General features: G+C 39.9%; 2 protein-coding genes across 2 annotated transcripts; both read left to right on the top strand.

Moving 5' to 3' along the window:
- Nucleotides 1-16,516: 16,516 nt before the first annotated feature.
- On the top strand, nucleotides 16,517-17,029 carry LOC133297120 (uncharacterized). The gene has a single exon (XM_061496186.1). The coding sequence runs from the start codon at nucleotides 16,517-16,519 to the stop codon at nucleotides 17,027-17,029; it is 513 nt and encodes a 170-aa protein (XP_061352170.1).
- A 189-nt stretch (nucleotides 17,030-17,218) lies between these two features.
- LOC133297121 (uncharacterized) lies at nucleotides 17,219-18,325 on the top strand. Its single transcript, XM_061496187.1, has one exon. The coding sequence runs from the start codon at nucleotides 17,219-17,221 to the stop codon at nucleotides 18,323-18,325; it is 1,107 nt and encodes a 368-aa protein (XP_061352171.1).
- Nucleotides 18,326-19,046: the final 721 nt, after the last annotated feature.

Genomic DNA, 19,046 nt, shown 5'->3' on the forward strand with positions numbered 1-19,046 from the left:
TTATGATGATGTATATGTGATCACATTGCGTGGGCCTGATCAACTCATAATTTGTGTAACTTGTGCAGAGTCATGGTAAGGTCCGGGAGAACACGAGAGACTTCTGAGGATCAATTTGATCCTATCTTGACTGCATTGGCTGAGATGCAGGCGGCTAGGTTAGCCGATCAGGAGGCCACTAGATTGGCCAACGCGACAATGATGGAAGCTGTTCGCGAGGCGAACCGGATAGCCGCAGCTGAGGTTCGTGAAGCGAACCGGAGGACCACTGAGGAAGTCCTCGAGGCGAACAGGATGGCGAACATGACGATGATGAGAGTCATGTTGGAGGAGATGAGAGCTGGTCCTGCTATTGGCCAGGCTCCACCACCACCGCTACCACCGCCACCGCCTCCACCTAGTGTTCAGGAGGAGAGCCATAGTCACATCGGCAGTGCTACTCATGCCGCTGAGACGGGGGAGCCCCTTGTGGGGATTGCTGAGGATCGTGATGCGATCGATCGCCGGCTGAATGCTTTCAGGAAGCATAAGCCACCTGTGTTTGAGGGGTCTCTGGATCCTATTGCTGCTGCGAGATGGCTAGAGTCGCTGGACAAGATTTTTCGGGTCATGTAGTGTACAGACCCACATAAGCTGATGTTCTCGACCTACATGCTGGAGGGCGATGCCCATGAGTGGTGGACGCACACCTCTCGTGCTTTTGAGAGGCAGGGCCGTGTCATGACGTGGCCATTCTTTGAGGAGTGCTTTCTGGGCCGATACTTTCCCTATGATGCGCAAGAGAGGAAGCAGGGAGAGTTTGATCGTTTGGTGCAGGGCTCGATGTCTGTTGATGAGTACCTGGCTAAGTTTAATGAGCTAGTGAAGTTTGCACACTTCCGGATGGTTCCTCCTACTCCGTTGTTTCTGGCAGCTAAGTTCCGCAGGGGACTTAGTGAGGTGATTGCTGAGCATCTTGCTGGTGCTGCTTCGAGGGACTTTGGTACACTGGTTCAGCAGTGTAAGGACATCGAGGATGTTTGTGTGGCAAGCAAGGCCAAGAGGGCCAAGGTTGAGGAGAGCAAGGGAGCAGGTGGTTCCACTCCTGCTCCTACTTCTTGGAAGGACAGGAGGTTTGCTGATAAGGGCAAGGGAAAGCAGTTAGCGACTAGGCAGGCGCCTGGTCAGTTCAAGAGAGCTGTTTCACATCAGGGGAGTTCTGCTAGGCCTCCTACCACTCCGAGATGTTCGGGATGTGGGAAGGAGCATGTGGGACGCTGTGCTACGGGGCAGTTGCTGTGCTTCAAGTGTGGCAAGTAGGGCCACTTCTCTAGAGATTGTCCATCGTCGACGGCGAGAGCTGCAGCTGTTCAGGCAGTTCCTTTGCAGATGGTTCCGATGGCATCTTCTTCGGCACCTGCAGTGCCACCTCCTGTTGGGAGAGTGTATACACTAGATAGGCAGCAGTCGGACCGCGCTCCGAACCTTGTCAGAGGTACTGTGTCTATTGGTGATTCTTTTGTCGATGCTATCTTTGATTCCGGGGCTACTAATTCGTTTGTTGCTACCCTGATTGCTTTGGGGCTTGAGTTGCCCAGTGCTGTGCTTTCTCCACCGTTGCGGGTGACTACCGCCACCGGAGAGATTTGTGATTCTACCACTGTACATCGCGATGTAGCGTTTCAGTGGGATGGCCGTGAGTTCTCGGTAGCTCTGATAGGGTTGCCGATGGCCAACCTTGAGATTATTCTGGGCATGGATTGGTTGTCTAGAAACTGTGCATTGATTGATTGCTGTGCAAAGCGAATGGTGATGTCTCCGTGTGATTTCACAGCTAGTTCCTTGCCATACATTTCACTGCTGCAGGCCAGGAGAGCGCTGTGAGCAGGGGCATTGGGTTATGTCATGTTGGGTGGTTTGGTGAGCGGGACACAGGAGGATATCACTGGCATTCCTGTGGTGGGGGAGTTCCTTGAGGTGTTTCCTGAGTTTCCGCCACAGCGGGAGATAGAGTTCTTCATTGACTTGTTGCCCGGTGTGGGGCCGATTTCTTTAGCTCCTTATTGGATGTCGCCACCGGAGTTGGCTGAGCTTAAGAAGCATATTGAGGATCTTTCAGCGAAAGATTTCACTAGACCGAGTGTGTCTCCTTGGGGAGCACCGGTTATCTTTGTGAAGAAGAAGGACGGGACAATGCGATTGTGCACCGACTACAGGCAGTTGAACAAGGTGACAATCAAGAACAAGTATCCCCTTCCTCGGATTGATGATCTGTTAGATCAGCTCAGGGGTGCTTGTGTGTATTCCAAGATTGATCTCTGGTCCGGATACCATCAGATTCGGGTGAAGCCGGAGGATGTCCCGAAGACCGCGTTTCGTTCGAGATACGGTCATTTTGAGTATTTGGTGATTCCGTTTGGACTCACAAATGCGCCGGCAGTGTTCATGGATTACATGAACAGGATTTTCCAGCCATATCTGGATCAGTTTGTGATTGTCTTCATTGATGATATTTTGATCTACTCCAAGACTGAGGAGGAGAATGCGGAGCATCTGAGGATAATTCTGCAAGTGCTGAAGGAGAAAAAGCTTTATGCTAAACCTTCTAAGTGTGAGTTTTGGCTCAAATCAGTCAAGTTTCTGGGGCATGTGATTTCAGCAGATGGAGTTGCAGTGGATCCCAACAAGATTGAGGCCGTGTTGGATTGGGAGAGACCCAAGACAGCTACGGAGGTGAGGAGCTTCTTAGGTTTGGCAGGTTACTATCGGAGGTTCATCAAGGGCTTTTCCACGATGGTTCTCCCTTTGACTCGCCTTACCCGAAAGGAGACTCCATTTGTATGGACTCACGAGTGTGAGGCGTGCTTTCAGGAGTTGAAGGAGAGATTGACTTCTTCACCTGTGTTGATCCTTCCTGATCCTGAGAAGCAGTTTGAGCTTTACTGTGATGCTTCTGGAAAGGGGTTGGGCTGTGTGCTGATGCAGTCTGGTAGAGCTGTTGCTTTTGCTTCGAGGCAGTTGAAGCCTCATGAAGAGAACTACCCGACTCATGATTTGGAGTTGGCTGCGATTGTGTTTGCTTTCAAGATTTGGAGGCATTATCTTTTTGGTTTGAGGTTTGTGGTGTTCAGTGACCACAAGAGTTTGAAGTACCTGTTCGACCAGAAGGAGTTGAACATGAGGCAGAGGAGATGGATGGAGTTCATAAAGGACTACGACTTTGAGCTAAGGTATCACCCTGGCAAGGCCAATGTGGTAGCTGATGCTTTGAGTCGGAAATCCAGTAGTTCATCCAGTTTGCTACTTGGTAACTTCGATGTGGTTGAGAAGTTCTGCCACTTGGCAGTGACCGCTCCGTGCGCGAGCGTACTTTTCGGGTTGGAAGCATCAAATGTTGTGAACGAGCTGCTAGAAAAGATCAAAGAGGCACAAGTTCAGAGAGAGTGTCTGGATTATGTGAAGAACCAAGACGGTGTGTCTTGGAATGATGATGGATTGCTTTTGTTCCAGCGGAGGATTGTGGTTCCTCGAGGTCCGTTGACAGAAGAGGTTATGGCAGAAGGCCATAAGGGTCAGTTTTCTATCCACCCTGGTGCTACTAAGATGTATCAAGACTTGAAGAAGAACTTCTGGTGGCCGGGCATGAAGAAATATGTTGCCATCTTTGTGTCCAAGTGTTTGGTTTGCCAGAAAGTGAAGATTGAACACCAGAAGCCGTCTGGTAAACTTCAGCCTCTTGAGATTCCAGAGTGGAAATGGGAGAGCATTTCCATGGACTTCGTTGTGGGTTTGCCGAAGACTCAGGTTGGCTGTGACTCGTTATGGGTCATTGTGGACAGACTAACGAAGTCTCCCCATTTCCTTCCAGTGAAGGTGAGCTTCACTACAGAGCAGTTGGCCAGATTGTATGTTCGCGAGATTGTGAGGCTTCACGGGGTGCCCGTGAGTATCATCAGTGATAGGGACCCGAAGTTCACATCTCGGTTCTGGGAGGCGCTGCAGGGAGCTTTTGGTACACAGTTGAGGTTGAGTACCGCTTATCACCCTCAGACTGATGGACAGACTGAGCGGACTATCCAGACCTTGGAGGACATGTTGCGGGCTTGCACGTTGGAGCAGGGCGCGGCATGGGATAGGTACCTTCCATTGGTAGAGTTTTCTTATAACAACAGTTTCCATGCTAGCCTGGGCATGGCACCCTACGAGGCGCTCTACGGTAGGAGGTGTCGTACACCTACCTGCTGGTCGGAGGTTGGGGATCGTGAGTTATTTGGCTTGGACTTTGTCCAAGATACCACCCTGCAGATCCAGATGATCAGGGAAAAGCTGAAGCAGGCGCAAAATCGTCAGAAGAGCTACTACGATGTCAAGCATCGACCACTGGAGTTCAGTGAGGGTGAGCACGTGTTTGTGAGACTTTCACCTGTCACTGGTGTTGGACGGGCACTCGGAGTGAGGAAGCTGAGCCCGCACTTTATTAGGCCATACCAGATTCTTGGTAGAGTAGGACCTGTTGCCTACCGGCTTGCCTTGCCTCCGAACCTGGCCAACATCCACGACGTGTTTCACGTGTCTCAGCTTCGGAGGTACATAGCAGATCCTGAGGAGTGTACTTGGGAGCGTGAGGACGAGCTTCTCCGGCAGTACCCCGAGTTTCGACCAGGTATGTTTCTGATTTTGAGGTCAAAATCCCAAAAAGGTAATAAGTGCATGTTAATTACTAGGATAATATATAGGACTTGTAAAACGAGTTTCAAGTCCAGATAATTAGAACTGGTGCTAGAAATCGGTACTGGCTTAGAAAAGCGCGTACCGGAAAGGTGCTCAGAAAATTACGAAAAAAATATGATAATTCTTAGAAAAATGTCTAGTTTCAGAATCCAAAATTTGGGATTAAAATGCTAAGCGTAGCAATTAAAGTTAATACTGTGTGTTTAATTGTTAAACCACTATTTAAGCCTTAGTGGGCACTAAACCCTAGAAAACAGTTTCTCTACGTGAGTGTGTGAGGGTGGCTGATCAGCTTGGCTGCTCCTTGGGGTTTCTTCTCCATTTTGGGTCCAAGACACTTCCTTTCTTGATTTTCTTCACCTCCAAACACTTGAGCCTTGTGTGAGTGGCCTTGTGATTGTGTAGAGAGCTGGTGTTCTGAATTGGGAGGCTGTTGGGAGTCAGCTTTGAGGGCTGAGTGGGAGAGTTGAGTTGTGGTAACCTTGGAGTTGGCTTGTTAAGCTTCACGGTGTGTTCTTTGTGGAGAAAGGACCAACCTTCAACTTACATTTTCGTGTGCAGAGAGAGACAGAACCTTGGAGTGACCTTTTGAGCTCTAAGAGCACCTCTTGTTGGCTGATTGAGCTTTGGTAAGCCTTGTCACCTTTGGTCTAGAGTCTTTGAACTTAAAAATGAAAGCTTGATGCATGTTAAGGCTTAAAGATGATAACTCTTTGTTGGGTAATGTTGAACATACCTAGAAATGCATGTGTAGGTTATGTCCAGTGAGATATCCGGATATTTCATATCCGGATATGGTCCCGAGGAATATCCGGATATTCTGGGATTTCGAAGAACAGTAGCTGTGCTGTGAGGACAGTAGGCTATTGGGGGTTTGGGGACCCTAGATTGATGAAGTTGAACTTCTGTTTTAATTAAACTAAGTCAGAATCAAGTGATTAAGGACTTATGGTTTGGTATGGAGCCTTAAGACGTAAAACGTAAGGAAAGGCGTTGTCTTTAAGTTATATGCTTGTGTTGCATTATTATTAATATAGTATTGGTCCATAATAGATTGTGAATCTGCTGTGTTTGGACTTTTTGGACTCTTGGCATGTAATGGCTTTTGAGGGAGTTATGCATGTTGTGTACATTAATGTAATGCATGTGTTGTTTCATCTTGACGGGAAGCCTGAGTATGTAGCACCATACAAGACGGTGTACCGGGGTGAATGCAAGTGGTACTTGCACGGTGTGGAGGTGATAGACGTATACCTGCACTGTCTCTATTAGTATTGACACACATGGCATGATTATCTGCTGCATTGCATTGTTTTAGAAATGATAAATGATAAACAGTGTTTGAACTTATATTGCACATGTAAGTGAGCTTGGGGTGGAAGATCCTTGAGGACTCACTGACTTACTGAGATTTCTAGATTAGAGATCTTACCCCACGTTTGGGGAATGCTTATTTCAGGATCAGGTAGTATGGGTACTGATGCCTCAGGCGGCAGGAGGCCGGAGCTTAGCTGATTATGTTGCTTCTGCTTATTTGTTAGCATGACTGGATATTGATGCTAATTATGTTTTATGCCTTTTATAATTATGTTGTTGTTGACGGTGCCACCTATCAACGTATGATGAATAAAGTTTTCAGTCAGCAGATTGGGTAGATGCTTGAAGTGTACATCGATGACATGATAGTCAAAACAATGACTACTTCACAACATCCCCAAGATTTGGAACATGTATTTCAACAACTGCGCAAGTACAAGTTACGACTTAACCCAGCCAAATGCTCGTTTGGAGTACCTGCCGGAAATATTTTAGGATTCATGCTAACACATCGCGGGATAAAGGCTAATCCTGATAAATGCAAAGTCATACTCAACATGACAAGCCCGCGTAACGTAAAGGAACTACAACAATTGACGGGAAGAATCACTGCCTTAACCCGATTCCTTCCCGCCTCAGCACAAAAGTCGCTACCAATGTTTAAACTATTGCGTAAAAAATCATACTTTAACTGGACTCCGGAGTGCGAGACAAGATTCATGGCCATCAAAGAACACTTGGCCAACCCACCAGTCCTGGTCAAGCCTCCACCAAATGAACCTCTGGTTCTCTATCTCTCAGTCAGCAACGAAGCCATAAGCGCTGTCTTATTGTGCGAAGAGGCCCAGGAATAACAACCAAACTACTTTGTCAGTAAAGCACTCGAAGGACCGGAGCTGCGCTATCAACAAATAGAAAAGGTTGCTTTTGCGCTCATCTTAACATCGCGACGCCTGCGCCATTATTTCCATGGACACACTATTAAAGTTCGAACAAACCAGCCGCTTCGACAAGTGCTAAGACAACCTGATCTGGAAGGTCGCATGATTTCGTGGTCGATAGAATTATCAGAATATGACATCATTTACGAACCACGACAAGCAATCAAAGCCCAGGTACTAGCCGACTTCCTTGTCGAAATGACAAACCTACATCAGGCTGAGGTGAATGAGGTTTGGGTTATTTTTGTCGACGGGTCTTCCAATGTAAAAGGAAGCGGTGCAGGAGTCATCGTGGAAAGCCCCCAAGGTATAACAGCGGAGCACTCTATCCACTTTGGGTTTAAAGCTTCAAACAACCAAGCCGAGTATGAAGCAGTCCTCGCCGGACTCGCCATGGCAAAGACTTGGGGGCAACAAACATAATCCTCAAGAGCGATTCACAATTAGTAATTGCTCAAGTTCAAGGAAGCTACCAGGCGAAAGAAGCATTCATGATAAAATATCTTGAAAAAGTAAGACTACTACTGACAGAGTTTCAAAGCTTTAAAATGGAGCACATCCCCAGAGAGCAAAACTCGCGAGCTGACATTTTATTCAAGTTAGCCAGCACAAAAGGACCAGTGAACAATAGATCAGTGATCCAAAAAAGCGTCCTCAATCCTAGCATCATAATGGCTGTAACTAAACGAAAAGCTCAACCATCCCAAAGTGCGCAATCCATGGTCGAAGATGACACTATGCCACTGTTAGTATATAGGTGTCCTAGAGACAATCTGTTTTATCATATGAACACTTTTTTCTATTTGGTATATCATGATTAAAAAATTTGAGCAAACTTTATCTTTATCATATTTATGTCTCGCCAATATTTTATTGTTAATATGCGTTTAAAGATAAAGACCCTAGGAATAGAGCAGGTGTTCACTCGGGGATCTATGATAGGGATCATGATCATAAAAGTCTAGCTTGAGAAAGGTTAATCAAATGACCCATCGAGAATTGCTTGCACAAGCCATAATTAAACATGATCTTGCTTTTAGTTTTGTTGAATATGATTTGATCAGAGTGTGGATTGATTATGTGAATCCTGATATTGTGATGCCCTCTAGGAATACAATTGTGCCTGATATTAAAAAAATATGCATCCAAGAAAAGGACAAACTTAAGCAACTCTTGTCCAGCCTTCCTAATAGAGTATGTCTGACTTCTCACGTTTGGACAACATCTAAGAGCGAGAGTTACATCTGTTTAACTGTCCATTTTGTTGATGAAAAATGGAAATTAATTAGCAAGATTCTTAATTTTTCTCGACTGAAACCTCCACACACTGGGATTGAATTGGAAGCCGCTATATTTGATTGCTTAAAGTAATGGGGAATTGAGAAGAAAGTATTTTCCATTACTTTGGACAATGCTGCTGTAAATGATAACATGCAGCTTATATTGTTAAACCATCTCCGTTTGCAGAATACTTTGTTGTGTGATGGTGAATATTTTCATATACGTTGCTCTGCACATATACACAAGCATTGGTTTGAGATTAGATGTGTCAACTAGGTGGAATTCTACATATTTGATGCTAGAAAGTGCACTTAAGTATGAAAAGGAATGTGATATTCTCCAAGTGATAGATAGAAATTACAAATATTGTCCGTCATGTGAATAATGGAGAATAGGAGATAAAATATGTGAATTCCTAGAACCCTTTTACGAGACTACAAACATGATTTCAGGTTCATCTTATCCAACCTCTAACTTATACTTTGTACAAGTTTGGAAGATCGAGTGCATACTGAACGAAAACTTGTATAATGATGATTATACTTTAAGTGATATGTGACTGAGGATGAAAGAGAAGTTTGACAAATATTGGAAGGAATATAGTACAGTTTTAGCTTTTGGAGCTATTTTTGACCCGCGTTTGAAGCTTGTTTTCTTAGACTTTTGTTACACAAAAATTGATCCATTTACCTCCCAAAATAAGGTTAAAAATATAAGAGAAAAGTTTGAGAAGCTATATGAAGAATATGTGAGCAATCTCAAAGGATCAAGTGCTTCTAATTCTCATTCATCCATCAAATCCAATCTCTTGCACAAGTCAAGTGGTGAAAGCAATAGGTCAAAAAAATCAAAATTATACATAAGTGTAAGTTCTTTCGTGCTAATTTAGTCATTTTTTTCATTGTTGTTTCGTTTATATAATTGATATATCAAATTTTGCAGGAGTTTGAAAGGTTTGAGAATGAAAGTATGATTGTTGGTGGTAAGAGTGAATTAAATCTTTATTTGGATGAACCAAAAGCTAAATATGGTGATGGGGAGGATTTTGACGTGCTTAATTATTGGAAGCACAATGAGAATAGATTTCACACACTCTCTATTATGGCCCGAGATGTGCTAAGTATTCCAATTACTTCAGTGGCATCAGAATCGGCTTTTAGTATCGGTGGGCGTGTTCTTACCAAATATAGAAGTTCCACTCTTCCTGAAAATGTCCAAATGTTGATTTGCACTAGGAATTGGTTGCATGGTTTTCTCGAGAATCTTAATGGTAATGCTTTGAGTTATTATGCTTAATATTTTAATATTGCTTGGTTATGTAGGGATTGATTGTCTAATTTAGCAGTTTTGTTTCAATTGGTTATGAGTTTTAGATGAAGATGGTTCTAATACTAGTGATCATGAAACAACAACATCACAAGCCAATGTGCATCAAGAAGTTCAAATTGAAGATTAGAGAGGTATTTCTGTTAGTAGCTAGTTGAAATTTATAGTTTAGATCCATTGATTATGTGTAGGTTGAGCTTAATTGATTTAATTGTGATGATATTTAGTATTTACATTGATTTTGTGCAGAATTGATCCCGCGAAGTTGAGGCCAATGCTGCTGCTGTATATTTGGCATCCATTCTTGAGTATATGACAGCTGAATTTCTTGAACTTTTTGACAGCAATGCTTGGAATTTACATTGATAGCAATGCCTCCATTCTTGAATATTTACATTGACAACAATGCTGGAAATGCATGTAATTAGAATATTTTGTTGCCTTGATTCAGTTTGTAGGAAAGTATGCTAACTTTTTTCACTTAATGCTTGGTATTATGAAGATTTAGTCATTTAATTTCTTTGTTACAATGTTGACATCTTATTGTAATATGTTGTCCCATATGGATCACACAAGTCATTTTATATAAAATTACCTTTGTGTCAACACCTTGAGGCTGGCTTGTGAGCTCCAAGAGCACCATTGTTGGGCTGTTTCAAGCTTTGGTAAGCCTTACAACCTTTGATCATGAGTTTAATGGGTTAAAGTTGATGTCTTGGCATGTTTAATGAGTTAAGCAAGTAACCATCAATTGTATGAACCTTAATGTGCCTAAAAATGCATGTTTTAACGTGTTTAAGTGTTAAAAATGGAACCTTGGAAGGATATCTTCACGAAATGCAGTTTCTGCATTCTGTCGTGAAATATCCGGATATTTGATATCCGGATATTGGAATCTGGATATCCGGATATTGGATATCCGGATATTGGAATCTGGATATCCGGATATTGTATAACCGGATATTTCAATGAGATATCCAGATATTGCATATCCGAATATGTACCCGAGGAATATCCGGATATTCTGGGATTTTGTAGAACAGTAGTTGTGATGTGAGGAAAGTAGGCTATTGGGGGTTTGGGGACCCTAGATTGATGAAGTTGAACTTCTGTAATTAATGAACTAAGTCATAATCATGTGATTAAGGGCTTGTGGCTTTGTTGGAAGCCTTAAGACGTAAATCATTAAAGGAGAACGTAGTCTTTATGTTAATGCTTTTGAGTTATGTATGTTGATACACTTGCTGGTCCTAAATCAGATTGTGATCTGCTGTGTGTTGGACTTGAGCGGTGAGGACTCTTGGCATTGGATAGTGAGCTTGCAAGGTAAGCTTTCGTGTCCTCGGTTTAGCCATGTTGTGGTTCCACCATGTCCCATAGGGGTATGGTTATATGCATGATGTTGTTTTCATGTATTATTTTGATAAATGCTATTGAGCTGTTATATGTGAGTGCCTTTATGATATGCATGTTGTGTTCCACCTATACGGTAAGCCTGAGTATGTGGCGCATACAAGATGGTGAGGCTGTGGATGAGGTGGCGTTGTTCCTTGTACTTATTGTGGGGTTGTAGACGTACGTCTTGCATTTCTCTGGCCAGTAGAATAGTATCAACACACATGGCATGAATATCTGTTGCACTGCATAGTTTTGAGAACTTATATTGAATTACTGCTTTTGAACTTATATTGCACATGTAAGTGAGCTTGGGGTGGAAGATCCTTGAGGACCTCTAGTCTTACTGAGATTTTTGGTTTAGAGATCTCACCCCACGTTTGGGGAATGCTTATTTCAGGGTCAGGTAATGTTGAGACCTCAGGCGGCAGGAGGCCGGAGCTGAGTTAGATATTGATGATATTATATGCTGACTTTTTGGATGCTGGATATGCTTGCTGCTTATATGCTTTTAGCTTCATTTATAATTTTGGATTATCTTGTTGAGACGCTGTTGATTTGGTGAGCACGGGGATTGTCCATGCCACGTAGACTTGTTATGTCTTGTTTTAATTAGAGTTGTATTAATGTATCAGGATATTGTCCGGATTACATGATGTAATGCCGTGACTTAGATACTCACTTTATTTATATATTGAGGTATTTCAGTAGATGCCTTATTGCAATTTACATTCAGGCGATATTTTATGAAATTGATTAAGTAATCCAGTTGGTATTTGATAATTCAGGCGATATTTTATGAAATTGATTAAGTGAATCCTGTAATTAAATTAATAATGTTAAAATAACAACAGGCGATTAAGTAAACAGAATAAAACTGGACATACCATTCACTTCAAATAATTGCAGGATCCACAAGAACTCCATGAACAGAACCTTCCTAGTTCCTACCACATTCATCTTTCACCCCAGCATCAGCCTTGGCAATTTCCGTTTATTCCTTTTCCAATGCCTCATTAATCTGCAAGTTCAGTAGGATGCTTATATCCCTCCTATGCTCCCTACAATGAGAGGTATATAGCAACCTCTTCAAGTCCCTCGACAAGAACTCCATGAACAGAACCTTCCTAGTTCCTACCACATTCATCTTTATTTCGCTTCAAACTCTGCTCGTTAACTCTCATTTGCAACTGCTTGTTCATCTATTGGTTCTTTGCGAAGGAAAAGATAGGGAAGTTTAAAATATTGGAAAGATATAGAATAAAATGCAATAACACCCGCATTCCTAATCTGATAAACAATACAAAAACAAATATAAAGATTTCAAAACATCACACATTTCACACATACTTCCTCATAAATTTCTATGTAAGAATCTCATACAAAAAGAATTCTTATTTTTTTTTCAGTATTCAATCAAAGTATATGCTGAAAATGAAAAAGGTCTATTACCATTTTTATAGATTCAGCCAGTGTATTTCAAATGTAAAGAAATTATCCATAAAGAACAGAACATTGAAAGGCAAATCTACCAACACATTGACTAATAAATATATGAAAGGAACACAATTTTAAGTAGCACACACTAAGAAAAAGCAGAACAGCTGAACAGATTTTAAAATAAAATATTATTGTCTTCTATATAGATGACAAAATTGGGAGGTAAAAATTGATAAAATCAACAAATTTTAACCACAATATTATCATCATCAATTTAAAAAAAAATGTAACATAAATAAACTACGTCACAAAAGTCTGTAATATGTTTTTCTAATGATTTGTATAATAAATGAATTAGGTTAAATTAGGCAAAAAATGAGCTAGATAGTTTTGTCAATGGCTTTAGGACTGAATAAAAATATCTTAAAATTACAAATATGTACAAAGTCATGATATGACACTATCATATTGGACAAATATGTATTTTCATAACATCTATTGCGTAATTAGATATTAACAATAGAGATTTTAAAATAAAACCAGCCATTTATTTACTAGTACTTCTCACTTTTGAGTCATATTTTGTATTTTATTTTATTTTTTAAAATTTGTACTATCTACTTTTAAAGAGATACATGCAACCACATGTAACCCTAGTTTAGTTCAAGAAAAGAAAAGATTAATTCAGATCGTGAAGCCAATAAGCATCCTGATTTTGAATACGTGAACAAGGTTTTTTTGACATTTTATTTCAAATCTTTCTCTCTCTCTCTAATCTGTAGTCTTTTCTTTATCTTTCTTTCACCAAACTGTCCCGCCAATCACCAGTAACTCTTGTATAGTTCAAGAAAACAGAAGATTCATTCTTGAAGACTTCCCAAACTTTGTTTTGACTTTGGCTTTGATGAATTGGTTTAGGTTATGAGAGAAGATCGTGAAGCCAATTAGCAATCCTGATTTTTAATACGTGAACAAGGTTTTTTGACATTTTACAATTCTAAGTCCTATCAAAATATAAGCCACACTGGATCATGGATATCTCTGAAGTCAGTTCTACATTGGTTACTTATTTCCAAAACTTAAAGGTATTATAAATTTAATTGAACTTTTTGTATGTTAAATATTTCTATTTGAGCGTTCATAATCTCTATTGAATTCACAAATTAAGGAAAGAGCTAAATCGAATTTTGTTTTTTTTAATTAAAAGGTTTGTGATGATCGTGTTCTGAAATGCATTAATGTACCATTGAAATCTCATTCGAATAAACAAGAGTCACAGAAGAAAGATATATACATGATCCATCGAAAAGAAGCCTTGGAGATGATGAGGTAAGATAATATTTAATACTTTTATTTTGAAATGATGAGCAAACTTTTATGAATCAAATTTAATTTTAATTTTTGTACTTACTTGAACATACATTTGAAAAGAACATGTAAGGTAAATACTGTAATTTGTTTTTCTGATGACTTGTGTAATAAATGAATCAGGTTAAATTAGGCTAAATATGCTTACCAAAAAAAAAAAAAAATTAGGCTAAATACTGATTGAGAAAATTATATTTGGTTTTTCTTTTTTATTAATTTCATTGTATTTCTTTGTTATTTTTTTATGGGAAAAATTATACTTACACCCTATTTTTGTCTACAACCTTTTACAACCATATCTTAACTGTCGATTTTCGTCAATCAATGATTATTATTTTCGCAAATCAAACTTATTAATTAATTTTTAATTTGCAATGAATGATAACCGTTGATTGACAGAAATAACGGTTAAGATATGGTTGTAAAATGTTGTAAAAAAAATAGGTTGTAAGTATAACATTTCCCTTTTGTGTTGACTCTTGTAATTTTGAATGTTTGTTAAAAATTCATATGGTTTTTTAAAATCTTATAAATCCATATTGTCCTTTCAAATCTTATGAATTCTATTAAAATCCTTTAAAATACAATCCTGCGAAATCTTGATTGTAAAAAAAGTCTTTTAAAAAGTCTATAAAGTCTCTCCAATTCTAAAATGTCATTTAAAATCCGTGGGATTTTTTTATCTTAATACTCACCCCTTAAACTCAATCTCAGCTGTAGTCAAATTAATAATGTCAAAATAATCACTTTTAATTTTTACAATTATCAAGTCCTATTAAAATTTTACTCAACCCATATTATTTTATGGATATCCCTTAACTCAGTTCTACAATGGCTACTCATTTCCAAAACTTAAAGGTATTATAAATTTAATTGAACTTTTTATTTGTTAAATATTTTTTATGTGAGAATTCAAAATGGCTATAGAATTCACAACTTAAGGAAAGAGCTAAACGGGGAGTATTGGTTTTTTAAACATGTTTATATTTTATTTCTTGTACTCACAATTTTTTTTTCTTGTATTCTCAAACTTCATATCTTCAAATTATATTTTTAAAAGGTTTGTGATGATCGTGTTCTCAAATGCATGAACGTATCATTGAAATTCCTTTCGATTAAACAAGAGTCACCAAGAAAAGATATATACACGATCCTTCGAGAAAAAGCCTTGGAGATGATGAGGTAAGATAATGTTTAAAATTTTTATTTTGGAATGATGAGTAAATTTTTATGATATAAATTACTTTTATGTAAGTATATTTTTTCTTAAAAAATTATCTAAAACTTACTTTTTCTTTTGACATTTTAAAACTTACCAAAAATGTAATTCACAAATACTTTAAGATTCTCCCCTACTTATGTTGCGTTTTCTGATTCATGTCTCCTAATTTGTAGTTGAATTCAGCATTAGTGAATATTGTTATTTACTTGCTACGGTTTTGTAACCACTCAATTTTGTCCTCACACATAAAAAAATATACAAAATTAAAAAGGAAAAATAAAAAATAAAATTGTGAACACCTTATTTTGTCAGGATATATTTTTATTTTTAATTTTTAAAGATGTGTACAACAGCAATTGTTTGTTTTAAAATTATGAAATCTATTCAAAAATGTTTCTAGTTTTATCTGGCTTCTTAATTATTTTTATCTAAGTTTGTTTTATATTTTTAGTTGTAAATGAAAAAAGATTAAAAAGGGGAGACTGTTTAAATCTTGCTTTGTTTTACATAATTATTTTTATTAAAAAATAGAAAAAATTATAAACAAAAAAAAGAACAAAAATTAATAAATGCTACAAGACAAACACCCATTAAGGTCCCAAAGCAAAGCGCAAAGGACAAGTACAACGCGCAAGACGCGATGCCCTCATCGCGACAGACAAGACGCGATACCCACATCGCGTATGAAACCCCCTTTAGGAAGTAAACTTAAGGCCCAAGGCTTAACTAAGGCAGCATCGTAACTACTATATAAGAAAACGATATACCACCAAGGTACGATCATCTTTTACATTAACAACATAAAACTCTTGCCTCTGATATTGACTTAAGCATCGGAGTGTCTTTGCAGGCCCCCCCATTTGGTGTTAACGTGCCAACGTGAAGGAAAAAGGCAAAGCGCGATCCACTACGTAACTCCAAGCCCAGATCGAAGAACTACACTCACAACTAAACCGTGTGTGATTAGGCTCAGTACATATTGGCCAGTCCATAGTGTATTTGGTCTGATCATTGGCGTCGTCTGTGGGAAGCTATCTGTTAGAACCCATCTTTCTCTAAAAACATGGTTGACACTCGAAGCAAATCCCTAAATGGCTCCAAAGGAAAGCGGAAGGAGATCCCTGCTTCCCAAGCAATATCAGCTTCATCGGTGGCACCAATTCCCATCCATCTGGATGACCCACCGACACCCCAACATCTTTTGGACCTTATCACACAACAAAACAAGAAAATCGCCCAGCAGAATTGAGATTTAGCTCGATTGAAGAAAGCTCAAAAGAATAAAGAACAAAACCAAGAAAAGGGAAAAGAAAAAGATAAAGACCCTGAGAAGGAAAAAAATCCCGAAAATTCTGATGAAAGTGAACAACCTCATGAACACTCGACTGGTAACCCTGGACCTTCGGGTCACAAAATCAAGAAAGGTGAAGAAATAAAAGATACTCACGAGAATGAGAATTCTCATGGAAATTCAAGGTCATTCTCTCGAATTGTTCACCCATTCGTTCCCTGCATAATGAACATCCCAATTCCTCGGGATGTCAAGATTACAACAGAAAAATATAACGGCAAAGACCCCCAAGAACATCTGGAACAATTCCAGACAAACATGATGGCACAAGACGTGGCAGATCCAATAGCATGTCGACTGTTTCCAACAACCATGAAGGAGACAACACTTAGATGGTACTCAGCGTTACCATCTAATTCGGTACAAAGTTGGGAGGACTTGACCAACCAATTCCTCGTACGATTTGCAACCAGCAAGGCCCAATACAAATCTACACACGCGCTAAAAACTGTACGTCAAGGATCAAATGAAACTTTGCACGATTATCTGAACAGATTCTTTAATGAAGCACTCTTGGTCAGAGACCTGGATCCACAAGCCTCACTACATATCATCACAGAAGGATTACTTGATGACCCTTTCTCTATGTTGCTAGCCAAACAGCGACCACGCACCATAGAAGAACTTAGCGCACGATCAGAAAAATTCATCAACCTTGAAGATTATAAGCGTTCATGAGAAATTTCTAACACCAGGGCCGACACAGATAACTTTGAAAAAGATGTCCAGAAGAATTTTCAACGAAAATTCTGTGAAAAGATAAAATGGGGAAGATACGACAATTACACCCCTTCAAATACGTCCCAAAGACGGATTTTGAAAGAAGTATTCCAAACAGGGTATGTACGGGTTAACAAGCCTCCCCCAATGCCAAAAGGAGTTCAGCGCGATGAGACCAAGTTTTGTGAGTTTCACAACGACAAAGGACATACAACTGAAAAATGTTTCGCGCTCAAAAATACTATTGAGGCACTCATAAGAGAGGGAAAACTCCAGGAATTCGTCTCCAGCTACAGGGAATACAAGACGCAAAGAAGACGCGATAGAAGCCCAGATCGCGACCCGAACCCTAATGAACAAAGGGCACATCCCAGGAGAAACTATAACCCAGCTCGTAACAAAGATCGAAGAAATGACAGAGAGGCTTCAACTGACAGACGTCAAGGGACTCCACCGCGAAACAGACAGCAAATCGCGCAACAACAACGCGATGGACTACCAAATAACGCGGCAGGAGTTTTAGCCACTATCGCCGGAGGATCAGCGGGAGGAGGTGCGACTAAATCTCAACGCAAAAAACATTTAAAATCAGTAATGACAGTGCACGATCATGCTCGCCCTTCCACTTCTCGCGATCAAAGACAGGCCATAAGTTTTGACGATGATGACTATGGCGACATCCTCCCAGACCATGATGACCCACTGGTAATCTCAGCTTGCATGGCTAATCTCCAGGTAAAACGTATTATGATTGATAATGGTAGTTCAGCTGATATTATTTTCTGGGATGCTTTTCGTGCAATGCACATCCCAGAGGAACATCTACTTCATGGATGTTCGGACTTAATTGGCTTCGCTGGGAAATGCGTACAACCCAAAGGCACCATTGAGATGTGGGTAACCTTTGGAATCATGCCTCTGGCTCGAACTATCAAAGTACGATTTTATGTGGTTGAGTACGCGTCTGCATATAACATCATTCTAGGAAGACCAACCATTGTCGTGCTAAAGGCAATCATCACTATGCCCCACCTTCTAATGAAATTTCGTGACAAATCTAGCCCGGTAGTTGCTATTAGGGGCGACCAAAAAACAGTGCGTAGCTGTTATAATACCAGCTTACGAGCTAAAATTCCAATACAGCCAGATGACAAAGTTAAAGCGTCAGTCAATATGACTGGTCTTGATATGTGCGAAGATCTGCGCGATACACGTCCTCAACCAGATGGGGAATGTAAGAACCCGCACCGTTAATTAAGGTATTTAATTAATTAATTATGCAAAATTAAGAAATGATTCCATAATTGACCCTAATAATTATTATGAGGCTTTAATAATTATAGTATGTGAGTAATAATGCTGAAAGTCGCTTTTCGGAAGAAAAGTGTAGATACCGGTTCTGCTAGTCGGTATAAATGCGTACCGAAAAAGTATCCCAGAAAATTATAATAAGTGCATGTTAATTACTAGAATAATATGTAGAACTTGTAAAACGAGTTTCAAGTCCAGATAATGAGAACTGGTGCTAGAAACCGGTACTGGCTTGGAAAAGCGCGTACCGGAAAGGTGCTCAGAAAATTACGAAAAAAATATGATAATTCTTAGAAAAATGTCTAGTTTCAGAATCCAAAATTTGGGATTAAAATGCTAAGCGTAGTAATTAAAGTTAATACTGTGTGTTTAATTGTTAAACCACTATTTAAGCCTTAGTGGGCACTAAACCCTAGAAAACAGTTTCTCTACGTGAGTGTGTGAGGGTGGCTGATCAGCTTGGCTGCTCCTTGGGGTTTCTTCTCCATTTTGGGTCCAAGACACTTCCTTTCTTGATTTTCTTCACCTCCAAACACTTAAGCCTTGTGTGAGTGGGAAATGACCAACCTTCAACTTACATTTTCGTGTGCAGAGAGACACAGAACCTTGGAGTGACCTTTTGAGCTCCAAGAGCACCTCTTGTTGGCTGATTGAGCTTTGGTAA

This window comes from Gastrolobium bilobum, unplaced genomic scaffold, assembly GCF_033153095.1.
Source record: "Gastrolobium bilobum isolate Gb01-03AN ecotype WA unplaced genomic scaffold, APGP_CSIRO_Gbil_v1 utg71371, whole genome shotgun sequence".
NCBI classification, from domain to species: domain Eukaryota; kingdom Viridiplantae; phylum Streptophyta; class Magnoliopsida; order Fabales; family Fabaceae; genus Gastrolobium; species Gastrolobium bilobum.